Source organism: Asterias amurensis, chromosome 18, assembly GCF_032118995.1.
Source record: "Asterias amurensis chromosome 18, ASM3211899v1".
NCBI lineage: Eukaryota > Metazoa > Echinodermata > Asteroidea > Forcipulatida > Asteriidae > Asterias > Asterias amurensis.
The window spans coordinates 7,267,388-7,280,875 of record NC_092665.1 but is presented as its reverse complement, the minus strand read 5'-3'; the positions used below and the strand labels follow the sequence as shown (position 1 = coordinate 7,280,875).

At 38.7% G+C, this 13,488-nt stretch overlaps 1 protein-coding gene across 1 annotated transcript; it reads left to right on the top strand.

Annotated features, from left to right (window-relative positions):
• The first annotated feature begins 629 nt into the window (after positions 1–629).
• LOC139950991 (alkaline phosphatase, tissue-nonspecific isozyme-like) lies at positions 630–10,825 on the top strand. Its single transcript, XM_071949816.1, has 7 exons — positions 630–711; positions 2,447–2,543; positions 3,588–3,730; positions 4,781–4,981; positions 6,494–6,616; positions 6,884–7,110; positions 10,715–10,825. The coding sequence occupies exons 1-7, from the start codon at positions 630–632 to the stop codon at positions 10,823–10,825; spliced, it is 984 nt and encodes a 327-aa protein (XP_071805917.1).
• Positions 10,826–13,488: the final 2,663 nt, after the last annotated feature.

Below are 13,488 nucleotides of genomic sequence, written 5' to 3'. Positions count from 1 at the left end.
CAGGTGTCGGCCTTTCTCTTTAGCGTTACAACATCTGAAAATTTGTTGTTAAGCACCTACCAATTCAATGCAACAAGGTCAACTAACTTCACTATCTCAGCAGGCGAGAAACTTCGCCTTCCAATACCCCTTTGCCTCCTCCTCGCGTTGAACGGTCTTCCTCCTTTCTTTAGTCTGGCTCTCCATGTTAGCAGGGTGACAAATATCTTCTAAATGACTGTAGCCAGTCCAGTCACTGTATAAATACTCGTTCTGGACAATGAGATCACGCTCCAGTGAATTACATAACAAATCCATGACTGTTCAGCTCAAGCTCGCTTCCGCTTAAGAAGGCGTTACGAGAGGTTTAGTAAGAAACGCGGTAGTAAAGCGGTAAGAAGGCTTCGTGAATAACACGTAAGGGCTTACTAAAGTCTTACTAATACTTAGAGCCACGTAAGTGACCGATTTACGAGGGCTTCATGAATAAGGCCCCTGCAGCTTCCTAGAATACCCTTCCTGCTATTCATTGCTGTATGCCGACCAAAAAAATGAACTCGAATGTACCACCAACTTTTGGTGCGGTCATTTTTATAATATACTTCTTCATTAATCTATGCCAGGTTATAATGGGTGGGGGAAGGATGAAAATGTTACCGAGAGAAGCTGCCGACCCAGAGTATCCTAAAGATTCTTTTAAAGCTGGATCTAGAAATGATGGAAATCTCATCGGTATGTAAACCTGATCAAACTTAAACCCAATTATTGATGACTATTGCACCATTTTGCTTTAACAGCTTCTAATCCCATCCAGATTCCATAGAAACCGAGCTACTGAAATCAATAATGCTGAATTGATAATGGTGAATCAAAAATGGTTGATCGATAATTATTAGTCGATATTGGTGAGTCGATATTTGTAAATCAATAACGACTATTCGATGTTGGTGAATCGATAATGGTGATTCGATAATATTTGTGAATCAATAATGGTTAACCGATAGTCGTAAAAAGATAACTGTGAATCAGTAATAGACAATGGTAAATCAATATTGGTAAGTCGATAATGGTGAATCGATAACTGTCCATGAGCCGCAAGGCGCTGACATTACCATAGAGACAGCATGGTGCGTAGTTATAGAAGATAGGAGGAATGTACTTGAATATAAAGTGGTAATGAATCTGAAATAAAAGATTCGTTTTTACAAATCCAAAATTATGTATGATGTATACTTTACATATCGTTTAGTACTATTAGGTACGTTTCACTCCTTAGTACATCATACATTTAATAGATGTTAAATTTGCTTCGTGGATAAAGAATATAATTTTTTGGTTTTTACCCATATACACCGATGTGTGTAGCACTGTATACTTAGTACTTTCCCGAGTCCTGTGATAAAAAAATCACAGGCATTTTACTCGGGTGGGATTCGAACCCACGACCTTTGCAATTCTAGAGCAGTGTCATACCAACTAGACCACCGAGATTGCCCAGTAGCTAGAGGCAGTTCGAATCCTATGTTTTAGAAGCGGGTACTGCAAACGATTTAATAGATGTTAAATTTGCATCGGGGATAAAGAATATTAATTTTTGGTTTTACCCATACACACCGATGTGTGTAGCACTGTAAACTCAGTACTTTCCCGAGTCCTGTGAAAAAAAATCACAGGCATTTTACTCGGGTGGGATTCGAACCCACGACCTTTGCAACTCTAGAGCAGTGTCATACCAACTAGACCACCGAGATTGCCCGGTAGCTAGAGGCAGTTCGAGTCCTATGTTTTAGCAGCGGGTACTGCAAACGATTTAATAGATGTTAAATTTGCATCGGGGATAAAGAATATTAATTTTTTTTTTTACACATATAAATGTTTTCAATGAATAAGGAAATCGAGTCATATGATTTTAAATAGATTTTGACTGTGTAAAAAAACAATCATTTCGAATACCCTTATCCAGCGCTTTTCTGAGAAATTTGCGAAAAGCCCCATTACGTAATCACTCTCAAAACGTCATAGTTGGGAGCTCCAATTTGTAAAGCCGCTTTGTTGCAGCGTGGAGGTATAACAAAGCAAACTCCCACAAACGACGTCAGCGGCATTGTCCTTTGACGCGCGCTCTCAACGGCAGAAGTGTTTTTAGTTTTTGCAAACCTTTAAGTTGGGGCCAGATTTTTTAATCGATAATTACGAACAATTCAGAAGTGTACACATATCAAAATTACATTAAAATGGTCAACAAGTGCATTATAAACAAGTTAAAATACCATTTCCGTTAAAAACATTCCGCTCAGGTAGCTGTTTAATATTCTTCCGCAATCCAGATGAACTTATTTAATGGTAATGAATCTACACGTCTTATTTTCTTTTCTTTTTTTCTCTTCTTTCGGTCACATGAAGCTCTTAACAATCAAGTAAAGGATTTATTTCAATAAATGTTTTACAATATTATGTTTTGTTTAAGACGAATGGCAAGCAGGTAAAGACAAGACAAACAGCAAGTACGTGTGGAATTTGAAACAATTTAAAGACGTCAATCCACTTGAAACTGACAATCTTTTAGGGGAGTTGTTGCTTCATGTACCAATTTGAACAAGTACAATCTATCGTCTGTATGGCACAGCCAATGTTACCAAGGTATGTCGTTTGGAACATGATTTTGCCTACAACCCTTGCGCCGCATCTATACTGAGCTAAATGTACATGTACGTACATGATGTGGGGTTGTGTCACTTATTGGCACGGGCTTTAGGCTAGATGCCGCACGTCGTCATTACAAACTGCGGTGACATAGACGTAGGTTACCATAATTGCCGTATAATGAGAGTTAAGTTTTATATTCCAGCAAACCTAATTCGGTTTTACCCCATTACATTACTTTGTTTGTTTACACTTTATTTTATTTTTATTTTTTATATCACAATATTACGTACAATCTGTGTCCGTCTTATTAGAGAGGTTTCGCAGAGTCGCGGATACGAATACGCATACAGATATCGAACCGTACGCGTTCGCGTCAAGTGAGCTGTGTAGTTTTGTTGTGCAAAATTCTAACAAATACCCTCAACGTGAGGCTCAAGAGGGCGCTATTAACCAAATGTACAGTACATAAAAAACTCCACAGGCTAAACTGACATCCGTCGCCTAACTTTTTAGTCCATTTCTCTTTTTCTGAAGCATGGTGGAACAATGTCCAACTACATCCATGTATGATACCTCTAAAAGACATGGTGAAAACCTGGTGCATTTAAAAAAAACAATCCGCTCCAAAAACATAAACAAAATATAATCGTTCTTACTTAAGTGTATGGCGACAGATTCCCGTTTTGAGCGACTATTCTAACTTGTGTTCAACGGTTATACGTCACATCCCCATGGACCTCAAAAAGTGATGACGTATTATGACGTATCCGTTTACGTAAGAGTATGTGTGACTCTGCGGAACCTCTCTAATAGGGAGCTGTCAACCACGGAAGAAACCTTTGACTATCTAATTTATATACACGGAACAAGTAAAAATGCGTAAGTTTGAACTTTATAACTAACCAGGACGATTTAATATAGAAACTTATATTTGACAGTTGTATTAACTTTGCTTACCTTTCAGGTTTGTTTGAGCCCAGTCATATGCAATTTGAAGGTAACCGAATGAATGACGTAGGGGGTGAGCCCTCATTGTCTGAGATGGTAGAAAAGGCCATTGAGATACTTCAGAAGGACAAAGACGGGTTCTTCCTTATGGTTGAGGGTAAGTTATTATTACAACATACAGGTTTGTAGAGTGTTGGTTAATTGGTTTCATGAGCCCTAGCCTTGTCCAAGGCTCTATCGTTAGCACCAACCCGCTCTGAATTCACGAACTGCATAGATACTATACCGCACGGTATACATAACAATACTTGATACCGTGGGGTCGAAGCATGGCTTTTCGATGTATCAACGAGGTTACAACGAGTCTAGTTGCAGCCTCGTTGTATGAGGTACAACAACCTCGAAAAACCATGCTTCGACCCCGCGGTATTAAGTACTGTTATATACCGTGCAGTATAGTATCTATGCAGTTCGTGAATTCAGAGCGGGTCGGTGCTTGCGTAAAGAGCCTTGTACAAGGTTACACGAGCTATTTGTGTCATTGCTGCTGTTTCGCAAGAGATTGTCGTTAGGCCCTACCTCTTACTTATGTGGCTAAGAAAATCATTGACAATCTGAAACCTCGTTTTATGGAGTAGTTGCATTGTCTCTTTGATGGCATTGTTCAGTCACAGATTGTATGTATTTTCATTGTTGCTAACAAGACCACGCAGGTTGGCATGGACGGCCGAATAATAGCAAAACATCAACCGACCTACTAGATTTTGTCACCAAAGTAGACATTGCTGCAAACTTGTAATTAAAAATGAATACATCCCAATTGGTTGCAAACGAACATTCTTAAAAACTAGGGCCAACGTTTGTTATCTTTGTATTCATGTATTTTCCTAGTTTTAAAATCTTGGTTGACAAAAACTCCGTCTATGATGTTGCTTTGTCACGGTGTGGCCATCCCGATTTTACTCCATTCAAACTCATTGTAACCAAACTGAGGCTGGACGAAATAATAGCCTCGTGCCATGTTTGCGCAATGAATATTAGCATTCATTACTGTAATTATGGAAACAGGGAAAATGACCAAGGTGGTGACAGCGTGATAAAGGTATACAACAATCTTCACGAACAAGACACACACTACCAGATTGTTCATCAAGTTTCAATAATTCAAACACAAATAAATCATACTATCTTGGTTTTATACACGAAGGTGGCCGAATTGACCATGCGCATCATGACGGGTTAGCCTACCACGCCCTGCATGATACCATTGCAATGGATAAGGCTGTAGCCAAGGCGATGTCCATGACCAATGAAATGGAGACTTTATTTATTGTAACTGCCGACCATAGCCATGTACTATCTATAGGAGGAGCAGCTGATCGTGGTAGTCCAATACTCGGCAGAGGAGGTAAGTTTCATCCACAATTATAACTTTAAAGGCAGTGGACACTATGACTTCTAACATGCTTAAGCTCAATGAAAATAAAACTGAGTTCATTGTGCTTGGTACTCCCCAAAACCTTAAGAAACTGCCGAAGATATCTTTGCATATGGGTGATACATCGATTGACCCTACTGATTCTGTCAGCAACTTAGGAATAAAATTTGATTCGCTTATGACAATGAGCAAGCAAGTTTCTAGCCTCTGCCAATCAACAAATTTTCAATTACGTAACTTAAGGAGAATCAAACGGTACCTGGATAAGGATACTCTCCATCATGTTGCCAGAGCTTTAGTCCTCTCTCGTATTGACTATGGCAATCTCCTTTTATTTGGTGCAACGTCATATGAATTGGACAGAGTTCAAAGACTACAAAATAGTGCAGGTCGTTTAATATGTTCCACACCCTTGAGAGAACATATTATTACCTCATCACTTAGGGAACTTCATTGGCTACCAATTAGAGAACGAATCCATTTTAAGATTGCTCTTCTCGTTTTCATGCTTTAACAAAACTACACCTCATTATTACCACTAAACTGTCACATTACACTCCTCCACGATTTCTTCGGTCCGGACTTGACATCACTCGCTTGAATGTTCCCCGAGCAAACAAAGTTTTAGGTCAGAAGGCTTTCAGTGTGGCTGGGCCCATGATTTGGAACAATCTCCCAACTGCCATTAGGGAATCTAATACTCTGTCTGCTTTTCGTAAAGTCCTTAAGACTCACCTTTTTCCAAGTTAGTTTCATTCTAGTGCGCTATGATCTTGATGGAATAGCGCCTTATAAATATTAATTGTTATGTTATGCTATTGTTATTGGTAATTACTCAAAATAATTATTAGCATAAAACCTTACTTGGTAGCCGTTGATAGAGAGCTGTTGATTAGTGTAAAACATTGTGAGAAACGGCTCCCTCTGAAGTAACGTAGTTTTCGAGAAAGAAATAATTTTTCCTGAATTTGATTTCTAGACCTCAGACTTAGAGTTTGATGTATATAAACCAAGCATCTAAAAGCACACAACTTCGTGTGACAAGGGTGTTTTTCTTTCATTATTATCTCGCAACTTCGACGTTTGATATTTTTATGTCTTTGGCAATTACCAATAGTGCCAGTGTCTTTGAACAATTAAAAGCTATATCTTTCAAAATATCATTTGTATGCAAAATAGTATACAATGAATTTAAAGAGAGACTGTTTCTAACTATTATTATTTATTTACTTCCCCTTTTTTTCAAAGGGCGATATCTCTCGATAAATCCAACTGTTTGTACAGACTGCAGCTTTATTATTTTTTGAAACAAAAAGTAAACTCCGTTAAGTTACCCGAATGCAGACTGAATTCTGACCAGTAAGTAATGTTAACAAGTTGTGCAAGCTTCTCAGTTTTCTATAAGTGAATGGTGATTCATCGTCAAACCTTTCATATTTAAATTCTAATTACAACAAAATGGTTTTGCATATTAATGTCAAGGTCTGATGAATGACGGTTTGCCATTTACAACACTCTCATATGCAAACGGCCCTGGAGGAATTGAGGAGTTAGACAGCTTCAAAAGTATTGGTTCGAGACGGAATCTGACGGATACCAACACAGGTAAAGCTTCAATTGATTACTTTGAGTATTGGTTTATACCACTCAGGTACACCACTCAGTAAAATTAAATCCGAGTATATGCAGACTTTTTGAAATATTTTAAATCTTAAACATATAACTTGGCAAAGTTACAGGGAAGTTTTTGCAACCACGATTTTGCCAAGGGAAAGTGCCCCTTTGCCATTTCATAGAGTTAATCATTTACTTGTGTAAACAATTATTTTACTTGTATTGTGATAAACATTGTTTTATTATTTGTTTGTGCAGAGGCTGCCGATTTCCACCATCCAGCGCTTGTCCCAATTGATGCAGAGACTCATGGTGGAGAAGACGTCACTATTTACGCCAATAGACCAATGTCGCATCTTTTTCACGGGGTCCATGAACAGCACTACATTGCCCACGTGGTCAGATATGCTTCCGGGTTAAACTGCCACAATGGGGCGCCCTCTTCTGGACCAAATTCCATTTTGGCTTTAATGTTGTTTTCTTTCGTACGGAAGTTTATAGATTGAAAAAGAAATTTAATGAATGTATTTTGTCCAGTTGTAGCAAAGACAGCCAAGATTATAGTGTTTGCAAACAGTAAACAAACAACCCACAACATCTTTTAACTTTTTTTTTACAACCGCTTTTAAAAATCAGACCGACTTTTTTCAGTAATACCACTTTTGAATCATACAGATAAAAAAAGAAAAGAACGCCAGGCCTAAATGAGAAACTGGCTGGATACATTTTAGTTTAATGTTTGATGGAAACAAATCACTATAACAAATTACTTGGACATTTATGAACCTGCGATCTTTATATTAACGTAGCCCTGGTGTTTCCTTGCCTTGTCCATATACTTGTTCGCCGTGGTAGCCAGAGACCAGTCACCCGCTCTGTGAAAATGAGTAAAATTTCGCGCAATGCATTAGCGCGCAATGAACGGTTACATGTGGAAGGGGTCGTTGTGGAGAGATTCTTTTTTGTAACAATTTGTTTTCTTTCTACTTCTTTAGAATCTATATTTTCATGGTCAATATTCAGATAACTTAATTTTAGCCATGAAGCTATACAAAAACATGATTTTGTTAAGTAAACGTACTTTTAAACGTCATCTGTGTCCCTTTTATTTCTACATAGCGCGAAGTATCGCTGATTTGTATTCCTTGCAGTTTTGTCGTTCGTACATTATGGTATAATCGGAAACCTTTGACCCTCGCCTTTCCTAATTATAGGAGATTAAAGCCGTGGTTAAAACTAAGGCTGTAAAATTGTTAGACCAACAGAGGGCGTTACTTATAATACTCAGATGTTATTGTGGGCTTAGTGTGTGTGTTCCCCCCCCCCCAGTTTGTAAATATGACTTCACATGTGACGTTAAGATCACATGGGGCTCCCAGGGTGATCAACCATTTCCCTCCAATAGACCGTGTAAGTCTCACGATGATAAGGTCACCACTGAGCTTCCGGGCACCACAGGGCTTTCAGCTGGGGGAGATTAACGTGCGTGCAATTGTAGTGTGATTTTGTTTCTGTCTGACCACTTTTTATCAATCCCCAACACATATTTATCGAATGACTACATTTACAGTTACCAATCACTAAAATCTGTAATCTGTAAAAAAATTAAAAGGAAGAAGTAATGCGCCACCATCCGGCTCGAAGTGCCCGATTGGTAAGCAAAGTGAATGTGTTGACTACACTAACACACCGAAGTTGGTTTTGTTTTAATAAACATAAAATTTTCATCTTACTCGAGCAAAAAAAATAACCTAATTGTTTCTATGACACATCATTGCCCCCTTGGCTCAAAACTCCAACGGCAGTTTCGCTTTTTATCATTGAACAGACATTTATTAAATTTAAATTAAATTGTTACCTCAAACGAGGTCAAATTAAAAGAAAATACAATGTCAATTTTAATGTATTTTGTCAGAACAGACTAATTTGCAAGCACATCAAACAACACAAGGCCAGTTGTGTATTGCTGTTTACACGAACGTTTTATTATACTACTCAAGTCAAGCTTTAACAACTTTTTTTCAACAAACTGAGGATTTTAATTTGAAGACACCTTTTCTGGGGTACGTTACACCAAACCATAAGTTAATGGCTAAATTCTGTTGTTTTGAAGCATTTTCTAATACCTTTCAAAATTCAACAAATGATTGAAAGCATAAAAACCTTACTTGGTAATGAGCAATGGAGAGATGTTAATAGTATAAAACATTGTGAGTAACGGCTCTCTCTGAAGAAAACTAGTTTTTGAGAAGAAGTACTTTCTGGAATTGTTGAGGTCTCAAATTCAAGGCATCTGAAAGCACACAACTTGTGCGACAAGGGGTGTCTTCCCATTATTCTCTCGCAACTTCGACGACCAATTGAGCTCAAATTAATGTTCACGGGTTTGTTAATTTAAGAATATTTCGAGAAACACCAAGTGGAAAGACTCACTAGTGCTTGAAAGTGTCCTAATGTGTCCTGCCTTTGCCCTTAAAGGGTAATTTTAAACTGATTTTCAATTGTATCCTTTGATTCTCAGAGTCTACTACCACCGAAACGCACAAATGCTTTTTGGGATACAAGAATGGTTAATGGAGCAACAAAAAAAAAAAAAAATCAAATGAACACATTGCGAACAAAATGTATTTACTGGTTTACAACTTTTGGATGAGATTGAAGTCATTTTGATTGTTTAACACGTAAGGCAGGATTCCGCCTTGGGCCGGTGTTTTTAATGGAAATCTGTCTCCGGTGATTCTGTCCCCATTTTGGGCAAGTGTGTCAGGAGATTCTGTTCTCCCAAAATTCCCTGCCCGCCTTACACGGCAAACTTGTTACAAACTACTTGTGATAGCGCCCTCTGTTAAATCACCCTCACTCAGCCCATGTTAGTGTCTCAAACAGGGGAAAGAATCTCCGGCAGTACTGATTTCACTGAGACACCGGCAACCCATCCGGGCGCCTAGTCCTGGAGAATTGCGCGTGGCCCTTGTAGTGGCATGAGATTTCTGTCCCTTGGAGATAGTTTCATCCTTTTACAGTGAGCGGTGACCATGGTCGTTTCTTAATTCTGAAAGCACCCTCTCTTGATTCAATCTGCTTCAGACCGTATTGATATTAGAATCTCCGAGGAAAACCAATAGCACTCCGGCTCTTCGTTAACTGCAGCCATTACCAGCCTGGGAAAGGCAAGAGGGGCCAGGTCATTTCGTTTGTTTGGAGTTTGTTTTGAAGCAAAAATAAAACAATATGTTCGGTCGCCAGTCAAATAAGGCGAGTTGTGTTCCTCCGACAACGGGCCCTACAACCCCGGCCGAAATGCTCGGGCCACCCATTCTTAAGTTATATAAAATCATTCTCTGTCCATTTCCCACTGACAATAAACATTGTCTCCCTCGTCCCTACCCCTCTCAATGTTGAAAGTAACGCAGAAGACCGGCATTGGATACAATGGTATCATTGGATAAATGCAGTGACCAAATGCTACCGTATCTGGGTTTGTTTTGATTTGTCTGAGGTAACCTCAGTCGACCAATCAAAACACAGATATGGAAAGCTTACTTTCGGCCACCCGCATGCTATGTGTCCACGTGTGTGGTGTATGTAACCTAAACAGCTCGTATTCCGAAAGATTAAGTTACAATCAAAGAGGAACATTATATTGTCCAAGTTTACAATAAAATGGTGTATTTTTGTTGGTAACCTTCTTACAGCAAGATTGGTTTCATGCCGTTTTGACAGGTAAACCATGTCGCTGTACAGAAATGTACCTTCCCCTCTTTGACATGTTATTGTGACATCATCAAATGTTTTATACAGAGATAGTTCAAAACGAATACCCAATGTTTCATCTGCATTAAAAAAAAGCTCTCTCCTGTAAAAACAAACAAACGCAAAACTACGAGGAAGAGTTGTACACTTCACCATATCGACACGTGTTCGGGAAAAATACGGCACAAAAGAAATGTCTTCCGGTTACTTGACAACGCTGTATCCTTTTGATCACAAGTTATCAAAAGTTTAACATCATAAGCATTGTTCATACACAAATATATCAACAGAAGAATACTGTTACCAGTTTTTGTTTTGTTTTTGTGGCTTAAACAGGGTACAGCTCTGTTCACCAATTTAACATTGTGGGAATTCAAAATGGCCGGCGAAACAGGCGGTCATCATGAAGTATGTCTTTGCAGTCTCAGTCTGTATCAAGGAAGGTGACCTGCTGTTGTTTTTCTTTAGTATTTGTTAAACTGTCCTGATATTTTTTCTTGTAATTCATTTTTTTTTTTACTTTTTGGGGGGAAAAACAAAAAGATTTAGAGTCGTCATCAAGTACTTAATAATGCGCCCTTGGAAATCAACCTTGGAAGGAAGACGTATTAAATTTTCCCGAAAATGTGATCAACTCAAAAAGAAGTAAAACTGATACTTACACCACTGCTAACGTAACATTACAGTTTTTAAACAAGTTTTCGTCACAATAAACACGTTTATAAAATCACGCTTTAAAATATAACGTCTGCTATCAAACTAATTGTCATTATACATGCAAAATAACTGTTAATTTATTATATTCATCTAAACAAACTGCCCCATCTAAACACAACTAACTATTGGTTATTCTATATTGAAACACATTAAACGTTGTCTAAGACATTAAAACGTTTCCGTGCGAGTTATGCTTGATTTGGATTTGGTACAACAGGACTCCTGTAAAAGACTGTAATGGTCAGAGTTACTATATACTTGACCGTCTACAGCTAAGTGAACTTGATCTCCATAGTGCAGGGGAATCACTGCACTGTTGCTCACTTGATGATTACATGCAGCCTGTATACCCCCTGAAACAATGATGTTACCGTTCTTCTTAAAGCCATTGGACCCTTTCGGTACAGCAAAAAAAAAAAAAAGTTCACAGATTTACAAATAATTTACAGGGTTTACAGAAGGTAATGGTGAAAGACTTCTCTTGAAATATTAGTCCATGAAATGCTTTACTTTTTGAGAAAACGGTAAAACAATATAAATTCTCGTTAACGAGAATTACGGAGTTGTTATAAACACATGTCATGACACGGCGAAACGCGCGAAAACAGGAGTGGGTTTTCCCGTTATTTTCTCCCGACTCCGATGTCCGATTGAGGCTAAATTTCCACAGGATTGTTATTTTATATATAAGTTGTGATACACGAAGTGTGGGACTTGGACAATACTGTTTACCGAAAGTGTATAATGGCTTTAAGCAGGACATACCGGGTGTCTCAAAAAAAAACTATACACTTTTGAAATGGCTGCCGAATAAAAAAAAACGATTCCGGGGAAAAAGGGTTTTTGTTTATGGATAGCTTGTGGTCTCAACTTTCATATGACACCAAAAGTTCCTAAAATAATTCATGGCTGGGTGAGCACTGCTCACTTTTGTGAAGTGTTTAAAATAAGACTGCGCGGGAATTAGCCTTCCAATTTGAGAGCTTACAAAATTGAGGGTGATGTAATAAATTCATGCTCAAATACGATCAGTTTTGGTTTGCTGAGTGAAGTTTATGGTTTGTTAAACCATTTTTATTGGGTTCATAAGTGAACAGGAAATGCATTTTTGTTCTTGTGGCATTGTAACTTTCCCCGGTAGACTCAGTGGTGTCTTCATGTGAGTCGCGATGGTGTGATAGTATATGTAGCAATTTCCATGTTACAAACTGTGTTTGTTTTTTTAACATCTGTGACTTTGAATAAAAACCTTCATCCCGCATTTCAGTTATTGTAAGATGAGTTGAACATTTCATTGGTTTTTCTTAATAATCAGATGGGGATTATGTACAAAGATTGTTCAATGGTACGTTTTTTTGAAAACAGGAATGTCAAAGATGTTGGCTACTCATTCTTCAGATTACCCATTGACCTGAAGTAGCCGAAATCTTTGATTGAATTGTGTAAGCTACAAAGGACTTCTCTCACAAAGGAAAGGCTAATTCCTGCGCAGCCTTATTTTCAACCCTTCACAAACGTGAGCATTGCTCACACAATCATGAATTATTTTCAGAATTTATGGTGTCATGTGAAAGTTGAGACCATATGCTATCCATACACCTAAACCTTTTCCCCCAGAATCATATACTTTTCATTCGGCAGCCATTTCAAAAGTGTATAGATTTTTTTGAGACACACGGTATAGGTAAGGCCCACTTGGTGTTTTAAGACTGAAAACATCAATACGTATACCCCAAGCAGGCACATTACACGTAAACGCGCCGTTCAAATTGAACTTGACCCGGATGAACCCCTGGAATGAAAGCTGTTCGAACGTACCAGGGGCAGATCGGGGTCGACCCAGGGAAGCTAAACAAACGCAGCCTAAGATTGAAGACTGGGATCCTGTCTTTAAAGACAGGTACCTGCTATTCAGATCCAGTGATTCCATTGGATACATCAGCATCAAGTCGAGCGCCATGTGGAAGCTCGAGCATGCCCGAGCATGCCCAGTGGTTTCTCTCCAGATGTTCCGATCCAACATGCATTAGCGTAGTTCCTCGGCGCCGGCCAAGCCGGTGTCTCGTTTCAGGGTGTCTACCAAGGAGAGACGTCTTAAATTGGATGCAACCATCTTCGGGCTTGTTTTGATTTGTCTGAGTTAATCTCGGTCGACCAATCAAAAGACAGATATGGAAAGCTTACTTTCGGCCGCCCGCATGCTGTGTGTCCACGTGTGTGGTGTATGTATACTATACATACAATGTGCATGAACTTGCATGTAATGTTGGTGTATAATTTGACCGCGTACCTTTAGCTAAAAAGTGAAAAACACGCCGGTTTGGAGGCTGGTCTATGGTTGTTGTTCACGTGCCTCGAAGTGTGATGCAGGTATTCAGGCTACATAAGGTACG